This window comes from Carassius gibelio, chromosome A13, assembly GCF_023724105.1.
Source record: "Carassius gibelio isolate Cgi1373 ecotype wild population from Czech Republic chromosome A13, carGib1.2-hapl.c, whole genome shotgun sequence".
Classification (NCBI taxonomy): domain Eukaryota; kingdom Metazoa; phylum Chordata; class Actinopteri; order Cypriniformes; family Cyprinidae; genus Carassius; species Carassius gibelio.
In genome coordinates, this window is record NC_068383.1 from 14382062 (window position 1) to 14402286 (window position 20225).

Here is a 20225-nt window from a genome sequence, read left to right on the forward strand (position 1 = left end):
AGAATAGAAAACTTTATTCTATAAAATTTAAATAATAATATTTCACAATAATATAGATTTACACTCTTGTTGAATAAATAATTGCAGCCCTGGTGAGCATAAGAGAAATTGATTATTTGATGCATAGCATTCTATAGATTTTTAGGTTAACATTTATATTTTAGGTCCTTGTCCTAACTACTTTGTCCTGAAGTGAGACGGGTGGAGTGTAGCACATCATACTGATGTCAATTAAAATTCTTACAATAAATATAATACTTACTTTTCAAAGTGCAGTTAGATGAATTACATAAAAAAGACAACTGTACAATCATGGCTATATAAGAGTACATTATATATTTCAGTATATTTTGAATGAAACATTCTTATCACCCATTTGTTTTTTTCCATCCTGCTATGTGTCTTCCATTTTTACTCTTATGCAATTTGTGTTCATATTGTTTTTGCTTGCAAGGTTTCGATCATCTGTACCCCTTTACCATCACCCACATGTTGCTATTATTATCATATTTTTTAGAACCAAGCAGAATGAATGTCAAACCGCACAAAAACAGAATGCTGCTGTTGCCAATCATTTTAATTGGTGTTTGTGAAAGATGCAGGAAGGATTGGATGTGCTGCCACAGCAGGCAGATGATAAAGAGGTGTGTGTTTGTCTGAGAAAAGAGTGTGAAGGGTCAGCAGGCTATTGTTTGCTTTGCTATTCTGCGGTAATGATACTGCAAGCGCAACCGCTTCATTATTTTATCAATTATTGCGCTTGCCGTTAGGGTCTCAACTATTTGTTTAACATTTGTTTACTTGATCAGTGTGATCAATTAATTTCGATTGTTAATTTTTAATAACAGTGCAAGTTATTGGGACCATAGGCACTCATAACCATACCTTTTAATAATAATAAATATGATGAGCATTTAAAGATTTATTAGATTTATTAGGCCAAAGAGTCCCCAGTTAAAGCAAGAAAATGAATTCACTGAACTGAAAAACAAGGAACAGGACACAAAGAGAAGGATGAAAAAGAACTAAATTAGACACTACATTTTTGCTAAACAGTATTTTCATAGAGGAAAAAAGCATACTTACAATGCAAATATTAAAAATAGAAATGTGCTATTAAAAAAATTAATAATAAAATTTTGTTGCAGTCTTTGTCTTGTTCCTTGGCTGATGTTTTCTATGTTGGACTACTAAGATTGTAATACTAAGACTGATGAAATGAGAAAACCATAATAACATATATTGTTCACTGTGTGACCTGGACATTTTTTTTTTTTTAGTGACATTTCGCTAGTGTACATACAGTACATACATTTATGCAGTGAAAAAACAATAGAATAAATATGGTGTCAAGTGTTTCTCATTGTTCTGATAAGCTTTAACCACAATTAATGTATAATGAGAAGATTTAACTAATTAGCATTAGTTAATTGTATCATTAATATGAAATTTACAAATGACGTCTCAATACATAGCCTTCAGTATAGGAAGATATAACAGAAAAATACTGTAAGATGGCAAAAATCAACTTTAACCAAAATTTAACCACATACAGCTGTCTTCACTACATCTGTGGAAATCAACTTCATTAAAAATTAATCAAACCCCTTCATGTCTCCAGTCGCTTCCATTCAGGTTTATATGTGAAAGTTACATGGTGGATCTGGAGGATAAAATTATTATATTTATCTTTCTTCAAAAAGATCACAATGTTCCTGCTGGTTTGTGAAAAATACCCTCAAATTTTTGTTAGCTTCTCTTTTGTTTGTGAATAGAGCAGTGATGATATTGTTAAATGGTAATGAGGGAACGCTGTGGAAATATTCCAGCCATGGGAACAGATGGATAAATAATTACATTCTGAAAGTTTAATTCTTCATTAGGAAAAGAAAAGTTTTTGCAACTGCTCCTTGTTAGTGTCTACTTAGGTGCCCTCTTCCCATTTATTTATTTATTTAATTTAGTTTCAAATTAAGGACAGCTTGTATACTAATATATACTAATATTGTATACTAATATATATATATATATATGAAGACAAATATGCTATACAGATTAAGTTCACACACTTTTCACAATTAAAAATTGTCAATAGATTCTAAGATTTGTGTGCCCTTGTAATATTTCTTCTGCATTATAAAACAGTAAAACCCATTGTAGTTGAAACCATGCATCAGAGCAAAGACGTGGAGGACTCTGCGAGTTTTCTGCCTCTCCAAAAAGGCAAAAAAAATTATCTCCACTTTTTCCTGCAGAGTGAGCTGATTATTCCATAGTGATTCCTGAACCCCTGCTGAGCGCAGCACCTCTAGCAATTAACATTTTGGCATGTTTGATCAATCACCCAGACTACAAAAGAAAATAAATAAATTATTAAGTAAAGATTATTAGCCTGGATGCCATTAGTGTATTTGATCAGTGCACTGCTGTTAGATCAAAGTCTGGAGATCCGACATTACAACATCTACCCAGCACCATGAAACAAGTGTGCTTCCTCAACTGAAAAAGATCAACATTATGCAGAGAGCAACCCCCTGAGCTTTAAATGAACAATTCCGACTGGAGCAGAGCTCAAGTAGGTCAGTATTTGGGATTCCTTGTTAAAAACTTAAATCAACATTTTGCTGAGCTGCTGAAACATTCCAAGCTGCTCTGTTAAACCGAGACCTGATTAAGCTTCATGTAAGCATAAGATATTATTTTTATTACTTTTAATTATTATTTTTAATAAAATGTTGACTATGAATAGGGCATAAAACCCCACTTAAAATATTGTCCTTTCTAAAAACACCACAGGCTTCTGCAGAATCTAGAATTTCTTTTTTGTTCTTTTTCCTTCTTTCTTGCAAATGAGCAAAAATAGAAAAGTAATATTTGACTACTGTTAGTGAATGCTGTTAAACATTTGCATTTAGTCAGTTTATAGGCTACATTACATTTATACAGGTTGTCCCCTAAGGCTTCAACAGAATACTCAGTGAACAAATATAAACACAATTTGGCGTTAAATGGCCAAATTAAACAAACAGATTTTACCCCCTGTGGCTGGGGAAAATTAGACGCTAGTGTTTCCTTGTCACATAATCAGCGTCCTACTGAGGGGTTTCCGTCTCGTTTCGATTTACCTTTTCAAGTGTACATACGTTAATTGCAAATATGTGGGACTGACAACATCACACTTACCATGTGTTTATGCTTCACTGGGATCATGGTGCTCCTTATGTTTCGTTGTTTCAACTTCATGACAGAGGCGGTCAGATGAGATTGTTTTGAACGCAGGAGGAGGATTTGCCTTTGTCTGTGCTGCTCCCTAGTGGTATTACGTGGTATTGCAATGGCTGTATTAAATTAGGTAGGGGTGTGGGGCAAGTTATAATTTGTTGATCTGGAATATGCCCTGGGATCCAAAACCATCTAAAGTTTTTGTTTTGCTACAATGCAATAGCATGTGACTTGTTTTTGTTTCCTTTGAAAAAAATTTTTTCAGACTTATTAAACAGAAAATGCATTTTTTTTCATGCTCCCCACAAACATCTGTTATGGGAGTGTAAGTGAGTGGGCACAAAAACAGATGCAAATGACAGCAACAAATGCACGTGTACTAGTCAGTGAATACCACTCACTTAAGAGTCTTAAAAAACTAGAAAAAAAAAAAATTGCACAGGCCATGCACATCACCACAACAAACATAAGTCAGTCAAAAGCTGTAATATTGTTTATTAAATATTGCATAATGAGGAAATCACAGCAGTAACTAGTGTTTTAAATTCAATGTAATTGTAACACCACTGCAAATAAACAACAAACAAACAAAAAATGCAAAATTCGCCTCTGCATACAGACCACAAAGTAATAATTACACAGTAAACATCTCAGGTGTCATCACACACTCTTGAATAACTCATGTGATTGCAGCAACGAACTTGATAATTGTCTCCTGTGACACACTTAAACTTACTTTAAAAGTCCTTAAAAAGTAACGTGTTTACCTCAAGGCAATAATAATAATAAAAACTAAATAAAATAAAACGAGGCACAGTTCAATGAAGCAATGAGACAGAAAGGCATTTAAATCCCAACACAGTGTCAGAATCACTCCTTCAGTCATATGAGACGGTCTGGGTTAAGCAAATCTATGTGCTTTCTTAATATTCTTCATTTAATATAAACTGTAATATTCATAGAGGTTGCTGTAACTTCGATCACTGTCATTCATTTTACTTTACATATTTACAACTCTGACAGAATAGGAAAATTGAGAAATTCAACTATGTTCACATCCAAGTTAAAAGTTTCTCAGAGCACTTCATTCAGATATGCTTTGCTATCGTATAACGATCTTGAAACGCATTTTCAAGATCACATATACATATTTAATTTCTTGTTGATCTTCTGTGTGATTACTTTGTGACAAAGGTTTTAGCAACAACCACTGGTTTAAAAAAGTGAAAAATATATCATCTAGATACTTTAAATTACTAATTTTTACGAACTTTTCCTAATTCTTGTTTTGAATTGGACGCAAGGCTGGTGAGCGTAAGAGTCTCAGACGACCCTCATGCTCTCTAGCAGCACGTTCTCCAGCATTATATGGAATGGACCATTTAAACTAAAGGGCAAATTCAAAAAGACACAATTTCATCTGAAGAAAATCCAAACATGTATCTTCAAATTTGCAATTCTACCTCTTAAAAGTAAGCAAATGCAAATCTACAACCTGGAGAAGATGTGAACTACATTCAGTTAAGGAAGACCACAAGCTAATCAGTGGAGACTACCAAACTAAATGAACACAACGGTCCACATGTAGCATCCTCTACTGTGAATGGCACTTTGAAAATGAGGTACAGCAATCTTATATGGATCATCGATCCCCAACATGCAACCATATTTCCAGTCATAACACTATATAAATGTCACTGTCAAATGGTACCTGGTTAAGATGTTATCAAGGCTTGTTAACAGAGGTAAATAGTGCGCCTCAGACTCGTAATACACTCTTCAGAACAACCAATTCAAAAATGGATGACTGAAAGAGCAAAATATGCATTACTTAGGAAAATAAATATTAGTTGTAGGTTTCGAGGCAAAGCGTCTAAATATTCAGATCTGTTAAGTGGGGTTTAGTTGTAGCCCTTCACCTCACTACATTACATAGCGCTTAAAGCATGAGTCTTTTTTGTTACCAACTAAGTGTTGGTCACTTCATCGTCATCTTTATGAACTGAAATTTGGTAATATTTTACAATAAAATTACATTTGTTAACAATAGTTCCTCACAGTTAGTTCATGTTAATTAATGCATTAAAAATAAAATGTATTTTATATAGCGCTTTTCACTAAAGCACCCAGTTACAGCCCTACTGTTTTTGAGGGACATCCTGGGACTTTTTATGACCACAAAGAGACAGGACATTGGTTTAACATCTCATCCAATTAACAAATGTTAACAAATCAGACCTTACTGTAAAGTGTTACTGTAATTTTGTATATCAATAAAATCTGACAGTACAGTAAGTGCTGTGATGTTTTCCTCCTTAACATGGCCAACATGGATTTACATCATTTTGATGTCTACAAATGGCTTTGCTTGGATTTGCAAATACTAATGTTGTCGTCTCATCCACTGAGCCCTCATCACAATAGAAATTTACATCATACTCTTTATGAGATATGATAAAAAATAAAAAAAGAATATGCTCCATGAATATGCATTTTTTTTTTACACAATGGGAGTGTAAACTGAAATTCAAACACTTTTTAAAATGGCTAAACCTAACTTCTACAGTCCTTTTACAGCTTCTCTGACCTGTAACCCTTAATACGGACACCTTCAGGTGCTTTCAATACACTGTCATCTCTAACGGTAACACTCAAAGTCCTTCAACATTCACAGCAAAAAATTAATTATAGAATTTCATGTTTTTCAGTAATGTCAGGTATGTGATGAAGTTGTACTCCAGTACAATTCGCAGCTGTAAACTTAAACACCTTTTCCAAGTCTGATATATTTTACATTAATGGCTTTTAGCTGAGTCTGAAAAACAATGTATTCCTCTAAATCCTTCAACAAGTGCTGCCACTGTAGTACAGTTGAACTGCATGTTCTTTGCTGACATGCCGTACACCTTACCGATCACATACCTGGACATTCATCTGGGAAAGACCACATTTTGGAGAGGAGAAAAAGTCTTAATTTGACGTCAACAGGTAGAGTGTCCCAAACAGATCAAGCTGCTTAAGCATAGTTAGAATCACTTCATACAAACCATCATTTCTTCAAATGCATCATGTCACAAATTAACAGCCTTCACATAATTTCCTGGGAAAGTGCCGAACTGTTTTGTCCTCTTGGATGTACCTGCACAGAGAACCCAATATGTAAGAGCCTGGTACAAAAAAATAAATAAAAAACATACAACTCCAGAACAACAGAGCTCTATAATATTGGTTACACTTGATTTATTCAGGAGAGATGACTTTACGGAGAGCCAAATGATCAATGATCAGTGACACATACCCACAAACCAGCCATCATCACATCTCTCCATGACACTGACCAGGTCTCCTTCCTGCAGCTCCAACTCATCATCATTCTGAGGCTTGTAATTGTACAGAGCCTGGAATCTACATCAGAACACAACACACCATTACACAAGAAAAGAGAGGGTATAGGAAACTACTGCACAAATCACTCTATTGACCAAATATTAAGGCTTGTTTAGCCTTTCAGTTTAGTTGAAAAAGAAATAGCCGATGGGCTTACATTAAAAACACTGCACATAGATTTGTCTGTCTAACACATATATATATATATATATATATATAATAATATGTCACATGGCACACTTCAGTTCAATGTGCCTTCAGACAGCTCATAAAAAGGACATTCCACAGTTATATGAAATACAATTATGTGTACTGTATGAATGCTTAACAGATATCTACCTAAAACAAGCCTAAATAAATTTGTCGTCATTAGCTCTTTTGTTCAAAGTATTTATAATATTACAAAAGACTTCTATTTTAAATAAATCGTGTTCTTTTGAACTTTCACCATCAATGAATCTTGAAAAAATTGATCACTTTTTTCACAAAAATAATAAGCAGCACAATTGTTTTCAACACTGATAAAAATAAATAGTTTTTGAGCATCAAATCAGCATATTAGAAGGATTTCTGAAGGATCAAGTGACACTGAAGACAGGAGGAATGATGCTAAAAATTCAGTTTTGCCATCACAGGAGTAAATAACATATGAATATATATTAAAACTATTAGAATTAAATTGTAATAATATTTCACAATATTACTGTTCAATGCTGATTTTTTTTTTAACAAATAAATGGACCCTTGGTGAGCAAAATTATATTTCTATGCTTTTGCATTCTCTCAAAAAACCTTTTGTATTCTCTTGGGAAATTTTCAGTTAATTTGCAAAACTTGTGATAGAAATAATATGAGGTAAAAGGAAACACTATATTTCAGTGCTTTAGTGAGTGAAGGAAAAGTTTCTCAGGGGAACACAGTAATTTTACAGGAGAACGCTTTTTTCTCCTATTTTATTATTATTGGATTTTATTATTCTGTGCCCCTTGGGGGCTTTTCTACATAAGAGACTTCTTTTAAAAGATTTTACTGACCCCAGACTTTGGAACGGCTACTATATATAATTTAACTTACTTCATTTCTTAAATTAAACAACTTTGTTGTTTATAAAATAAATCACTTTGGTTCATCATTTAGTTTTTATTTGAAAGCGGTTACTACTAATACTTTTATTATTGCTTTAAATTGGAGTAATAAAATAAAAATAAAATAAAATACATTTCATGATCAAAAAGTATGACTTGAACACTATATTTTAATATTTAGCATAATTCAAAACAATAATAACCCATCTGTAAATATGGTCCAACAGTGGTCTTGAGAATTCCTGAAGGTTATCCCATTTTTAAGGTGCAGGTCAGTTTAAACTAAAGGTGCATCTACACAGAAACACACTGAGGTAGATCATACTTACACCCCACAGCTCATGCGTCCAGGCTCAGGACTGCTGCTCTGGGACAGGGGTTGCTGGGAAATGATGAGAGAGTGTTTACTGGGAGGAGGCAGGAGTCGGTGGGCGGAGTCTATAGGCCGTGACAAAGTGCTGCAGTACCTCACTGAGGTCTCTGCAATATTCATGATCTCATTACACACTGCCTCCTATTGGTGGAAGAGGGTCGGCCCAAGAGGTGGCCACAAACCAGGAAGTGGGGTCAGTCATTCAGATGGAAAAATGAGTTTGAGGAAGGGGCGGTGTGGTTAGAGAAGACGGTAACAGGGCAGAAAGAAGGGAACGTCCATTAATAACAGGAAAGCCAGAAAGGATGGTAGTGTCCCAGAGGATAAGCATGGAAGAGTAAGACAACAGAGTGAGTGCATGAGGAAGGAGCGAAACATATGCCACAATCATATAGGACAGGCTTACTTGCAGGGTACAGAGATTTGTCGTGCATTATAGGGGTGAGTTTCAGGATTAGATATCGAATCAAATAAAACATTCAAATGAGTCTTGTGATTGACTGTGATGTTTCATAAGGATCGATCAAAACAGAACATGAAACATTAACATTCATCATTCATATTGAATTAATATAGATAACATCAAGAAAGAAGTAGAGCTGTATGTGCATCTAAAAAGTAATTAAAACTTCATGAAAGTTTATTTACCGTGAATGAATCGGCATTCATGTTGCTGTCTTGGATGTCAAACAGCATGACAGGACTTCTTGAAGATCGCCCATAATATTCTACATCATTTCTAAATGGCTGTGAAAAAAAAAAGAATGATTCAAATGATTTTCATTTTTTAAACATATGCATGTGTGTGTGTGTGTGTGTGTGTGTGTGTGTGTGTGTGTGTGTGTATGTGCACAATGGTTCATGTTCATCCATCAGGTTTGGATTCAAATTTGAAATTAGCACAAAAAGCAGTATGGTTGCTGCTTGATCAGTCCCTTATTATTTGCAGAGGACTGCAGTGCAACCTTACAGTACATTAAACACATAAGGGACTGGAAACAACTGTGACTTAGTAGGACTCAACACATTTCCTATAAAACTTCAATCAAACATTGAAACAGCATTACATCAAGCTGGAGTGCTCCCTCTAGTGAAAAAAGTCTTTAGAATAGCTTATATTTCTAAAGTATGTAGCTCACACACTAACATTTACAAATCGGTAAGACTTTTTAGTTTTTTAGTCACTAAGTCACCAAGGCTGCATTAATATGATCATAAATACTGTAAAATGGTAATAACTGTTAAATATATTACAATTTAAAATATCTTTATCTATTTTCTTATCTTTTAAAATGGTATTTATTCCTGTAATGGCAAAGCAGCATTTATTTCAAATGGAAATCTTTTGTAACAATTTAAAAGTTTCTTGGCAATTTAAATCAATTTAATACCTCCTTGCTTAATAAAAGTATACGCTTATTAAAAAAATCGTCATGCCCACAAACTGTACCGCAGAGTATTTGTCATTTGAACACAGATACAAAATGCAAGAATTCTTCAAACAATTGCACAAAATTAACCAACTATTATTAATATAAATCAGGGCTGTCGATCAATATTTTTTTGTCTGATTAACTACATTATATGCTTAATCAAATCAATCACAATTCATCACATATATCAGTATTTGCTTAAAAAGGCCTCCAAATAAGTAATGAAATAGACATGCATGATTTCATAATAGGCAACAAACAAAAAAATATCAACATCCGAGCTTCATGCTAATTATGTTAGAGGTTCATGCAATAGTCCCTTTTCGTCTGTGTTTTTTCGTGGCGTGGAAGCCTTAGAAGTGTGATTGAACCTCACTAGCATAACCAGATGGGTCAGATATAATTTCCTGTTTCAACAAGTTAGATCTACAACTTGTGCCAATGGAAAAGTGACCTCCCATGAGCTCAGGCACCGTATAATGGACAACTTTAACAAACACACCACACCATGCAGAAGATACCTCTGCTGGGCTATTGTTCCTGCTGTAAGGAGCATTGCGGAGGCTGCCAGCCCTGTCTATTTCATCCCCATCCCTTTCCTGAAATTCCTGATCCAGCCTGTTGCCCCCAGTAAGCCAACCCTCAAGCCCTGCACCCCCACAGGGACTCAGGCTGCGGGACAGGCGGGGAGAGGGTGGAGAAAGAAGGAAGTCCTCGCCTTGAGGCGGAGTGAAGGTGAGGAACGGGGTGGCCGAGTAGGGGCGGGGCAGATAGGGTGGGGGTAAAGGGGATGTGGAGGGAGAAGCCATGGGGGAGATGCAGTAGGGGCTGCCATTGATGGGAGGCACGGGACTGGCTGACATGGAAGGGGACAGATATTCGCCCAAGCGGTATGAAGTGCTAGGCAGAGGTGGGAGGGGTGGAGTGGGTGCGGTGGGGGGGCTGCTGCTGACTCCACCCACAGTGAGAGAAATCCACTCATTGGAGATGGCGTGGACTTCAGGAGAGATGGAGCGGCGGGGAGACCGCGGGAGAGGGAGAGGGGAGGTGGTGAGCCGATTACGAATAGGCTTTTAGGAGGGCAAGGCCGGGTGTCAGGAGAAATGAGAGGAAACAATAAAGAGGAAGGAGGAAATGGAGAGGTGAAACAGTGAGAACAACTGTATGAGATAATAAATAAAAAAACGAATGGGAAATGAAAATAATTCACACGAGTTTAAAGAAAATGAGGGGCCAAGGATTTTGTCAGGTCTTTACCTGTGGAGAGGCATTATTGCTCCGATGGGGTGACTGGCTGAGAGGGGGATCGGGGTAGTCTACTCCATGTTTCACTCGGGGTCTCTTGTGCACCTCTATGTAGGTGACAGGGAAGATACCCTGCCGGTTAGTGCCAGAAACTTTGCCTTCATACCAGTTCTCATCTACTCTGCGAATCAGTGTGATACGCTCCCCCTACAGGCAGACAAAAGATTTTGAATTAGTTCCTGAGGAGATCACATAGGCAACACACACATATTTATTTATTAATGCATAAACTTGATCAAAATTGACAGTTAAGACATGCATGGTTTTACAGAAGATTTATATTTCAAATAAATGCTGTTCGTTTGAACTTTCTATTTATCAAAAAATTGGGAAAATAATGTATCACAGTTTCCTCACAAAAATATTAAGCAGCACAACTGTTTAAACAATAAGACATTTTTCTTAAGCACTTCTTTCAGAAACATTTTTTTAAATCTTACCGACCCCAAACTTCTGAAAGGTAAGAGTATATGTATATAAACCATCATCAATTAACACACACACACACACACACACACACACACACTTGAAATGGTGTGAGTGCAGTGTGTTCTTTGGCATTTCAGTAGTCATTTTCTGACATTACTAATTTACCTGTAATAAAGTCTGCTGTAGGCATGCATACTGTATGTCTAGATGTGTGACCCAACATTCAAATATAATTATCTTGTTGCTGAATTGCTTCTATTCACTGCAGTCTCTGTACAGCGCATTTTATTCAGCTGGCTGGTGACAAATCTGTTGTGAATGTCTGGCTTAATTTCAGTATAAAAAACAATACGTTTTTGAAAAAAAAAAAATCAATTATCTATGGCTTCACATTCAGTAAATAATAACAGAATGCATGACATTGAAGGATTACTCCACAAGGTAGTTTTCTAAACAAAACAACTAAATAAAACATACATATTATACTAATCTCTCTAGATCTTCTTGCTAAGGTTGCCGGCCTTTAGACTAAAGCGTAAGCTTCATTAAAATTGCTGAAACAATACCTTTCTGAAAGACATTTCAACAGCAGTGTCACCAGTGAAATTGAATCGAGCAATAGCCTCTCCATATTCCAACACCTGGACAGGAGAGCTCCTTTTGGGCTGAGCCTTTTCTGTAGGGGGCAAGAGCTGGAGAAACAGCATAACAAAAGAGAGGTTATGGCACACTTGAAAACTGTATAAAATAAAAAAAACATAAGACTAAAGGATAAAGAAAATGTACCTCAACGTAGCTGCGTGGAAAAATCCCAACTCTCCCATGATGCTCTCCCTCAAACCAGTTCTGATCGACCTGCCGGTAGATGTATACAACATCTCCCTTTTGAAATGGTAGTTCCCTAATAAAGGTGAAGCAAAACGTGGTGTGATTTTTGATGTCGTATTCTAAATTTGACATGCTGTTATTAACAAACACTTCATGATCTTATTAACATCCATAGATCTGAAAAGTAAGACACGTACTTTAAACTTTCTGCCCTGAAGTCAAATTGTGCCAGAGCAGGAATCCTCTATAGACAATAAGAGACCATTAGCATTATATCACATTACTACATCGATTCAATCACAGCAACTCTCTTTGTGACATATAAAGACAGGAAGCATCAAACAAGATCCTTTATAGGATCAAATAGAAGATATGTCACCTCTATGGTTTTTCTCTTCTCTTTCTCATTAATAACCAGCAGGTCGCCAAAGCGGTCATTAGTTATGAACTGTTGGTGAGTCACAACCAGCCCAGCATGTCTCCGAGCAGCTGTGTCTGCCTCTTCCTGCTCTCGCCTTAACCGTCTCTGCTCTTCCAGAATTTTCTTTAAACAGAAACAGGCATTTAATTCACATTTAGAGGGCTTTTTGCCTATTACAGATTTACCACATAATATAACAGCAAAACAGGTCTCTATAAAGCGTCCTTTAAATCCATCATTATCAATATTTATACAGAAGTATGTATTCCTAAACACTGACAAAACAGATAAAAGCTTAAAACTAAAATTTTACAATTAATTTTTATCATATTTTCCAGGTAAAAATATCACCCATGACACAACCCTAAAATATAAAACTGTGTAAAATATATATATATATATACTGTATATATTATATAGAATATAGAACATATTCTGAATCAGTTTCTTTTTACTGTTTTATGATCAAACCTAATTTAATTTTGTCAGTGGGGCAGAGAATTCTACTTAATTCAAGATACACTCTTTGAAAACAAGTCATCCTATACATTTTTCTTCATAAACAAAATAATCTTATTTTAAGGATGTTAACACGCTGTTCATGGAAACCAACAAAGATACGGATTAAGAAAATGATTTGTTTGTGGTGGGCAGATATTGTCGAGACAAATTGCACCTCTTTATCTCCATAGCGTTTCTTGACTGCCTCGTCTGAGTTTTCTCCATGATCTCCTTGGCTTAATGGATGTGAGGAATCAGATTCTGTTTGAAAAAGCACAGGATTTACTTTGTGTCGCCATGATAAACAAAATTACACAAAGAAAGAGTAAGTGCCATAATTTGAATCCGTCTTGGTTCAAGCATTACACAACACTTCATATCTTTAAAATGTTCATTTATACAGAGCTTTGAAAGAGTCAATGGGGATGATACAGACACTCTGGAGAGAACACAAGAAAAAGGTCAATAAAATACATATCTAAATTGCATGAACATTCAATGGCTTACACATCTTACAGTTTAAAATTGCAATAGTTTATTCATCTACATATTTTGAAATCTGCAGGATAAGCATAAGCCATGGTCTGTCAAAATAAAAGGATGCATGCATCAAGAAAAAAAAAAGATGGTAAAAATACACAACATTCAGACATTCTTTTCAAAAATGAATAGTGTAATATGTATGATGCAGTTTTGACAATCAAAACTTAAGACACAAAGATGTAATTAAAAAAATAAATAAAAAATAAATGGTCCAGATGTTGAAACAGAGTAAAAACAGACTCAAGTTTAGTTTTAAAAAACTAAAACTTTTTTTTTTTAAATGACATGACACACTTTTACACTTCACAACAGAAATGGATATAACGGCAATCTGGTTACAAACCACACAAAATCGGCACACAGCAGAAATGGAAAAAGTAAAGTCACTCGGTGATGACAGAGGAGCAGACGGGACAAAGAAAGCCTGGAGGAAGATGAGTGATCACAGACATAGTAATGCCTGAACATGAGTGTGGACAATCTGACACTCATGACACTCTCATTATAGCCACCTTCAGAGTGATCTTTACTGGCTTCTGAGCCATCCATATCCATGAGGTCATCCGAGTTGCACCCCTCACAGGGAGAGCTCTCTCCATTACTGAGCCTCTCCAGCACCTCCAAAGAGGACAGGCGCTGGGGAATCGAAGGCTTCAGCTTGGGTGAGATGAGATCTCCGGTCATGGGCTTCATGGCAGAGAGTGCACAAGTCTTTTTGGCGTGTTGACTGTGTAGGGACCTCCTTAAAGAGAAAGGGGCTGGTCCCATCAGAAGCAAGTTCCTAGGGGGGGTGCACTTCTTCTCCAGCTGCTGGGTGTTGGCCTGTTGGCGCTCGTGCTTGAGAATTGTAGTGAAACGTGTGTAAGAAGCCGGGCAGGTGCCTTTACACTTGCTTTGTTTGGTGTGGAAGGGGAAGTGTTCGTGGTGATGGTGACCTGTGGGTTTTGAGGTACTGCCGGAGGGCGTCTCTTTGGCATGAATGCAACCGTTTTTCTCTTCTGATTTGCCCTCATTGAGATCCAAAGGGAAGTCAGTTCTTGAGGTGTTTGGGCACTCATACAATACAGAAGCTTCCTCTTTGGGGGTCTGGGACTCTGTATTCATGGCTGGACAGTCCCCAGTGTTTGCAGGCCCTGGCAAGAGTAGAGTCTCAGCTGATAGAGCAGACTGGAGGTAGCAGGTCGGTCCAGGGCTGTGGGAAGGACTTGGGTTACTAGGGAGTATGGGCATTGAGGCAGAACGAGTGGGCACAGAGTTCGAACACTGAATGATACGCTCAAACTCCATCACCCGAAACGTGACAGCATCCCGGGGGATGATCTCAGTCCTCTCCAGGGTAATGTCGTCCCCTGGCTTCTCAAAAAAGGAAGCCAGGCAACGGACACTACCTTGGGGGCTGGAGCCCAGGGAGCTCGGCCTCTGAATGTTGTGCATGTTCCTATAGAGGGTGGAGAACTCGGCTGTGCTCCTCACAGATCCCACAACAGGTCCATTTTTATGCAGGTTCCTGCTCTCTGGTGAACCATTGCCCTTGCAAGCTGAATTTAACCTGTGATCGGCATCTGTCGTATCTCCATTGCATGAGCCACAAGCCTCCTGATGCAGATCTTCACAGCTGTGTGCCTTAGGCCGCTGTTGTGTCGACTCGGTTCGTCTTTCCAGGCTCTCATTAGTAGAGGGCGATAGCTTGGGCTTAAACTTAGAGGGAAGGATTTGAGGGATGCAGGCTTTGGCAGCGGACAAGGACTTTTTAGCCTTATACTGAAAAGCTAGTGAATTAGTGGCATGAACTGAGTGAGTATTTACAGAAGAGCAGGATGAAATCATACAGCCATTCCCACTTTTATAATCCACTGGCAGGCATGCAGGGTAACAGAACAAACAGTGAATTAGATTCAACTGGCAATAAGCAAAGACACAATAGTATCACACAACTGGCAAATAATGAAAGAAATGCCACATTAATTTCTAAATAAACAAATAAACAATATTTTGTCAGTACAACCAGTCTAGAGCATTCAAGGAGGTTCTACTCTGAATATAATTATGATTTTTTCCCCAAACCGGTAAATTGCAAACCCTGTCCCATAGCTGATTCTAAAGATTTCAACAGTCATGTCAATAACAGGGCTGACTGTCCATGCAACACTGAAACAAATACTAACACCTAACCTACCATATGGTAGGACATCTTGATAGATAAAAGCATTACTGTCAAAATTTGATTCATCCGTGATTTTTCTAAACTCTAAAACCATGAAGTATGTATCATGACAGGTTACTGCATGATGAAGTTTACTATTTCTGTTAGCTTACAATTGCCAATGAATTGAAATACCACACAACTGCCAACTGGAAACATGTCTTGCAGCGTGTACAGTATGTGACTCCCTTGGAAATACATGATGCATGTGACTGGCACAATAACACTTTTATGTTTAAAAACTGTTTTAGAGACATATACAATGAAAGACAGGGTATCTAAAATGTATCAAGCATTTACTCTATTCCTGCACTGACTTCCATTAAGTTATTCAGTCCAATCAAATGCATCATTTATTTCCTTTTGTCAAGGTTTGTCCAAATGTGCCAATATGATTTTCTCTTTAACATATCACAGGATCCCCCAAACCGCTCCAAGACAGGCACTTACTCCTAATGTGGTCAAAAACTCATGTAAACGCTACAAGAGTGCTCCACAAGTCTTGGGATTTCTCACCAAAGAAACCTCAAGTGTGCTGTGTAGTTACAAACTGCTATCCACAGGAATTACAATGCAGAATTTTAATAGATATTTACTGCACATTGCCAAAAATCCAGCAGGAACAGAGAAGAATTGATAGTAATGATTACTTAAGAGCAGGAGGGAACAGGGAAATGTTACAAGCCAGATTCAAACTTCACAACTCACCACAGCTTAATAGTTTCAATGGGTAATTCATTTTTTGTCTTTAATAATTTCTTTATACTCTATATACTTTTTTACAAAGTGTCACACTTGACTCATCGACAAAATATACGACAGCATTGTATGTTCTGTATTCAAAACATGTTGTCTTAAAAATTCAGGCAGACAGAAACGAGTTAAAAAAAGATCTTAGCCCCTGTCTAAACATGTGGGTCATGTTAACTATTAATGGATACAGTCATCATCTTCTACCTTTCCGCCCCCCTGCCGACCCAAGCAGCCCTTCCTCGGGTCAAATGTGCTAGCATTCCATTCATGACCTCACTCTGACAGCTGACCCCTCGTACTAGACCACCCCTGAACATGCTGCAAGTCGATCTCCTCTCCAGGGCGAGTGTCAATCATCAGATCCACCTATTAATCTCTAAGTCCATCCCCTTTCCTCGCGCTCCACAATATGGCCCACTTCTAAAGTATTGGACACCCAACTGAGCCGGATCTCATGAGCTCATTCTGTCTAACAGACCGGTGTGGAAAGAATGACTAAAGGTCAAACTGGACATCTGTTATGTTTCAACTGTGAAAAATGGCCAGCTTTAAGAATACACTGAAAGACAAATGAGCTGTTATTTGTGTGGTATTGTGAAGGCAGGAATGTGGAAAATGCTAATGAAAAGTGGCTACAAATAGATCGGCTTTACAATAACGTGGTGTGATTCTGATTATAAATCCTTAAATTAAAATCATTACAAACCTGAATAACCTTTGAATCTCAATAAACGTACACAAAATAACTTTGAAGCCTACCTTTAGAAGAAGTACTGGGGTGACGCTTGTTAAGCGCTCTCAGGCCCTGCAGTGGGATGTCGCCGCCCTCCAGGACACTCTTGTAAATGTGACGGTCACATTCCGGAGCTGCCTGCCCACTGGCAGACAAGCTGTCCTTCTTCTCCACTTCACCGTTGCCTGCTTTACAGGCTGAGCTGGGCACAAATAGAGATATAAAGCTGCGACTCACATAAATCATCATCTTCATGTGACACATCTGAATAGAACAGAATGCTAGTGCCACGTTTACTGTATATGACAAGAAAATGCTTGGTATTAAAAGCAGACATAAAAAATATGAAAAACAGAAATAAAAATACTATAAAACATAAAACAAATTTTTGCCATGTATTATATAGTACACTGTACATTGAGGATTTATTTCAGCACACTTACTAACCTGTTCATATATTAAAAAAATGTAAAATATAAATATTTGATTTACTTGTAATGTAGGCCAAACCATTTGAAACAGTCCGAGAACGTTTTAGTCAGCCTGTGTTTGCTCTTTGATATAGATGAGACAGCACCAGCTGCTCTGGCCCTTATCACAACATTCCTCAGAGGCCTGTGTGGCATCCTTTAAAAAACATCCTTGAAGCGTTCCACATGTAGCAGTTAGAACCTCAGCATTTAAACTTTCAGTATGTGCTTACAATAAACCATACAAAAGTTTTTAGGTGCGCACCTTTAATAACTTGTCTTGTGTCCGGCTTTCCCATAATGAGCTGTAGTCACTCTGTATAATTTTGACATGTTTGAATAGGGAAAATGTAAGTATATCGTGCTTACTTATCAAATATGGCACTTGGATATACGCAATAAAGTAATAAAATGGCCTTATTAACACTATTCTCTGTTGGAAACAAAAGTGTGTAATTGTCTTATTTGGTTTAAAAGTCGGATCATCTCACAAGTGCTCAAAACTCTAAACCAGACCAGCCTGACAGCCTTTTTTTTTCAGCAAGGTTAACACAACAGACTAACACGGGACACAGCTAAGTGATTTGGGAGGGAATTTTAACCATGACAAGGATTTTAAATACACAGACAATGGTCTTACACATCGGCAGCTCTGTTTTGGAGACACTCATATTAACAGTTACTACTCAACATGACAATAAAATCCCCTAAGTGCCCTAGCATACTTTCCTACTTCATAGTTGGAAACAGTAAAATACCCATTATTCAACAAAAATGAAGTGTGCGAACAAGATACTGTTGTTGTGACTCCCGCTTTATGAAATATTCCATCATACTGTACATATAATAGAGTCTCAATAAATGACATCACTCCAGGGATGTATGGGGTGCTTTCCGCTGCAGAAGTGTGAGGTGAACCCACGTCATTCCAGACGCCACTGGCTCCAAACTCAGGAACCTGAGCAGCTGCCAGACAACTGCTGGAGCAGAGATGGTCTTACCAGATTTATCTGACCATTAATAAAGCGGAGTATAGTATTTTCATGCTTTTCGGCTCCTTGTCAAGGATCTGTTATACATAAAGCAGAACTATGTTTCTCTCAGGGTTACACTTACACAGGGTTTGTCTCTGTCTTCAAGTCATGAGAGCATATTTTCAGTTTAAGTGTTTTGGCTGAACACTAGTTGGCCTCCTGGTTTCTAACTGAACCATGTGGCTTTTGATAAAACAATAAACTCCACATCCAAACATCAAAAAGATCCACACACCAAAGAGAAGACTGTTTGGCTAAAACCGTGTGCCAGAGATTCTTAAAAGAAATGAAAGGACCACAAAATTCATTCATTCATTTGTATGTTTTACTGTTACAGTTTTGTCAAAGTAAGCAAAGAAAAAATATAAACTGTTTTAACTAATAATGAATATAATGTATTTACTGTTCAAATTATTTTTAAAGAATGTTTTTTAAAGAAAGCTTAAATGACATTAAATTGATTTATTTATTTTTGGGAGGGGGGGGGGGGGGCATGCTTTAGATGATGCTTCAGATGTTTTTCCAACACATATTCACGTTAAGAATAAAATGTTCTACCTAGAGGCACATCAACATTTTTTTTAGAATTTTGTAACTTTAACCTTTAAAAAAATATAAATAAAAGAAAGAAAATTAATAAAGAAATAAGAAATAAATAAGCAAAATAAACAAAATAAAATAATAATTCTTATTCCATGTTCAAGCTTTTTTTTTTACATACCTCCTTGTTCTAGCTTGTCATATTCTACAATATTTTAATTCCTTAAGATCAATCGTTTTTTTGTATTACTCATTAGTAAGTCACTTTGGATAACACTGCTAAATTAATAAATGTAAATCATTAAATGTTTTCTTTTTAAATTATATTGTATTTTATTTTAAAATAATTCATAAACTGTATGATTAAATTTGTTATTAATAACATTTTAAAATCTTGTTCAAATATATAATTTAAAGACATAATTTTGCTGTTGTGAAGGTAATATAACGTAAAATTTTTAAAATGACACTTCACTTTCACAGACAGCACATTAAGAATTGGGGGATTTCTTCTAACTGAATGGGCGGATGTACAAGGTTATCTCTCTTAAAAAGAAAGCCAGGTTTTATTTTCAGACACTAGTTTCAGCACAAAACAAATCATCACACTATCTATGGCCTCTCCTCCAACAAGCTCTCTCCATGAACGCACGCACACATGTACACAAATATACATCACACATACAGCCTGTGTTGCCAATGGTCATTCAGGAAAAAGAAAAAGAAAACAATGGAAATGTCCAGAGCCCCGTGAGAGCTCTGCCTGAGAATAGATGACTGGAGAGCAAGACAGACACACAAACACACCCACATACAATAAGGGTGTGAAAAAATGGGGGAGAGGAACATTTGTGAGAGGAAAAAATAAACATTGACTTACTATTGCTGTAGGTCAGAAGATGTTTCCAAGGGGCTGAAAGAGGGGGCACTCTGCAACAAACCAAACAAAGAAGTCATTGATAGCT

General features: G+C 36.9%; 1 protein-coding gene across 7 annotated transcripts in view; it reads right to left on the reverse strand.

Annotated features, from left to right (window-relative positions):
• Window positions 1-3700: 3700 nt before the first annotated feature.
• Window positions 3701-20225, reverse strand: part of LOC128026249 (sorbin and SH3 domain-containing protein 1) — a 47916-nt gene continuing 31391 nt past the window's right edge. For 5 of the 7 annotated variants that reach the window (XM_052613128.1, XM_052613130.1, XM_052613129.1 and 2 more), the window contains 13 exons: window positions 20141-20190; window positions 17243-17418; window positions 13160-13245; window positions 12442-12606; window positions 12260-12306; window positions 12021-12135; window positions 11801-11926; window positions 10758-10952; window positions 10022-10570; window positions 8716-8814; window positions 8024-8208; window positions 6521-6627; window positions 3701-6361 (listed from right to left, as the gene is read on the reverse strand). In XM_052613128.1, coding sequence (XP_052469088.1) covers window positions 6294-6361; window positions 6521-6627; window positions 8024-8208; window positions 8716-8814; window positions 10022-10570; window positions 10758-10952; window positions 11801-11926; window positions 12021-12135; window positions 12260-12306; window positions 12442-12606; window positions 13160-13245; window positions 17243-17418; window positions 20141-20190 — 1968 coding nt within the window. In that variant the 3' untranslated portion in view covers window positions 3701-6293. Of the gene's footprint in view, window positions 6362-6520; window positions 6628-8023; window positions 8209-8715; window positions 8815-10021; window positions 10571-10757; window positions 10953-11800; window positions 11927-12020; window positions 12136-12259; window positions 12307-12441; window positions 12607-13159; window positions 13246-14039; window positions 15381-17242; window positions 17419-20140; window positions 20191-20225 lie in introns of all 7 variants that reach the window. The other 2 variants (XM_052613134.1, XM_052613133.1) reach the window with 2 other exon arrangements.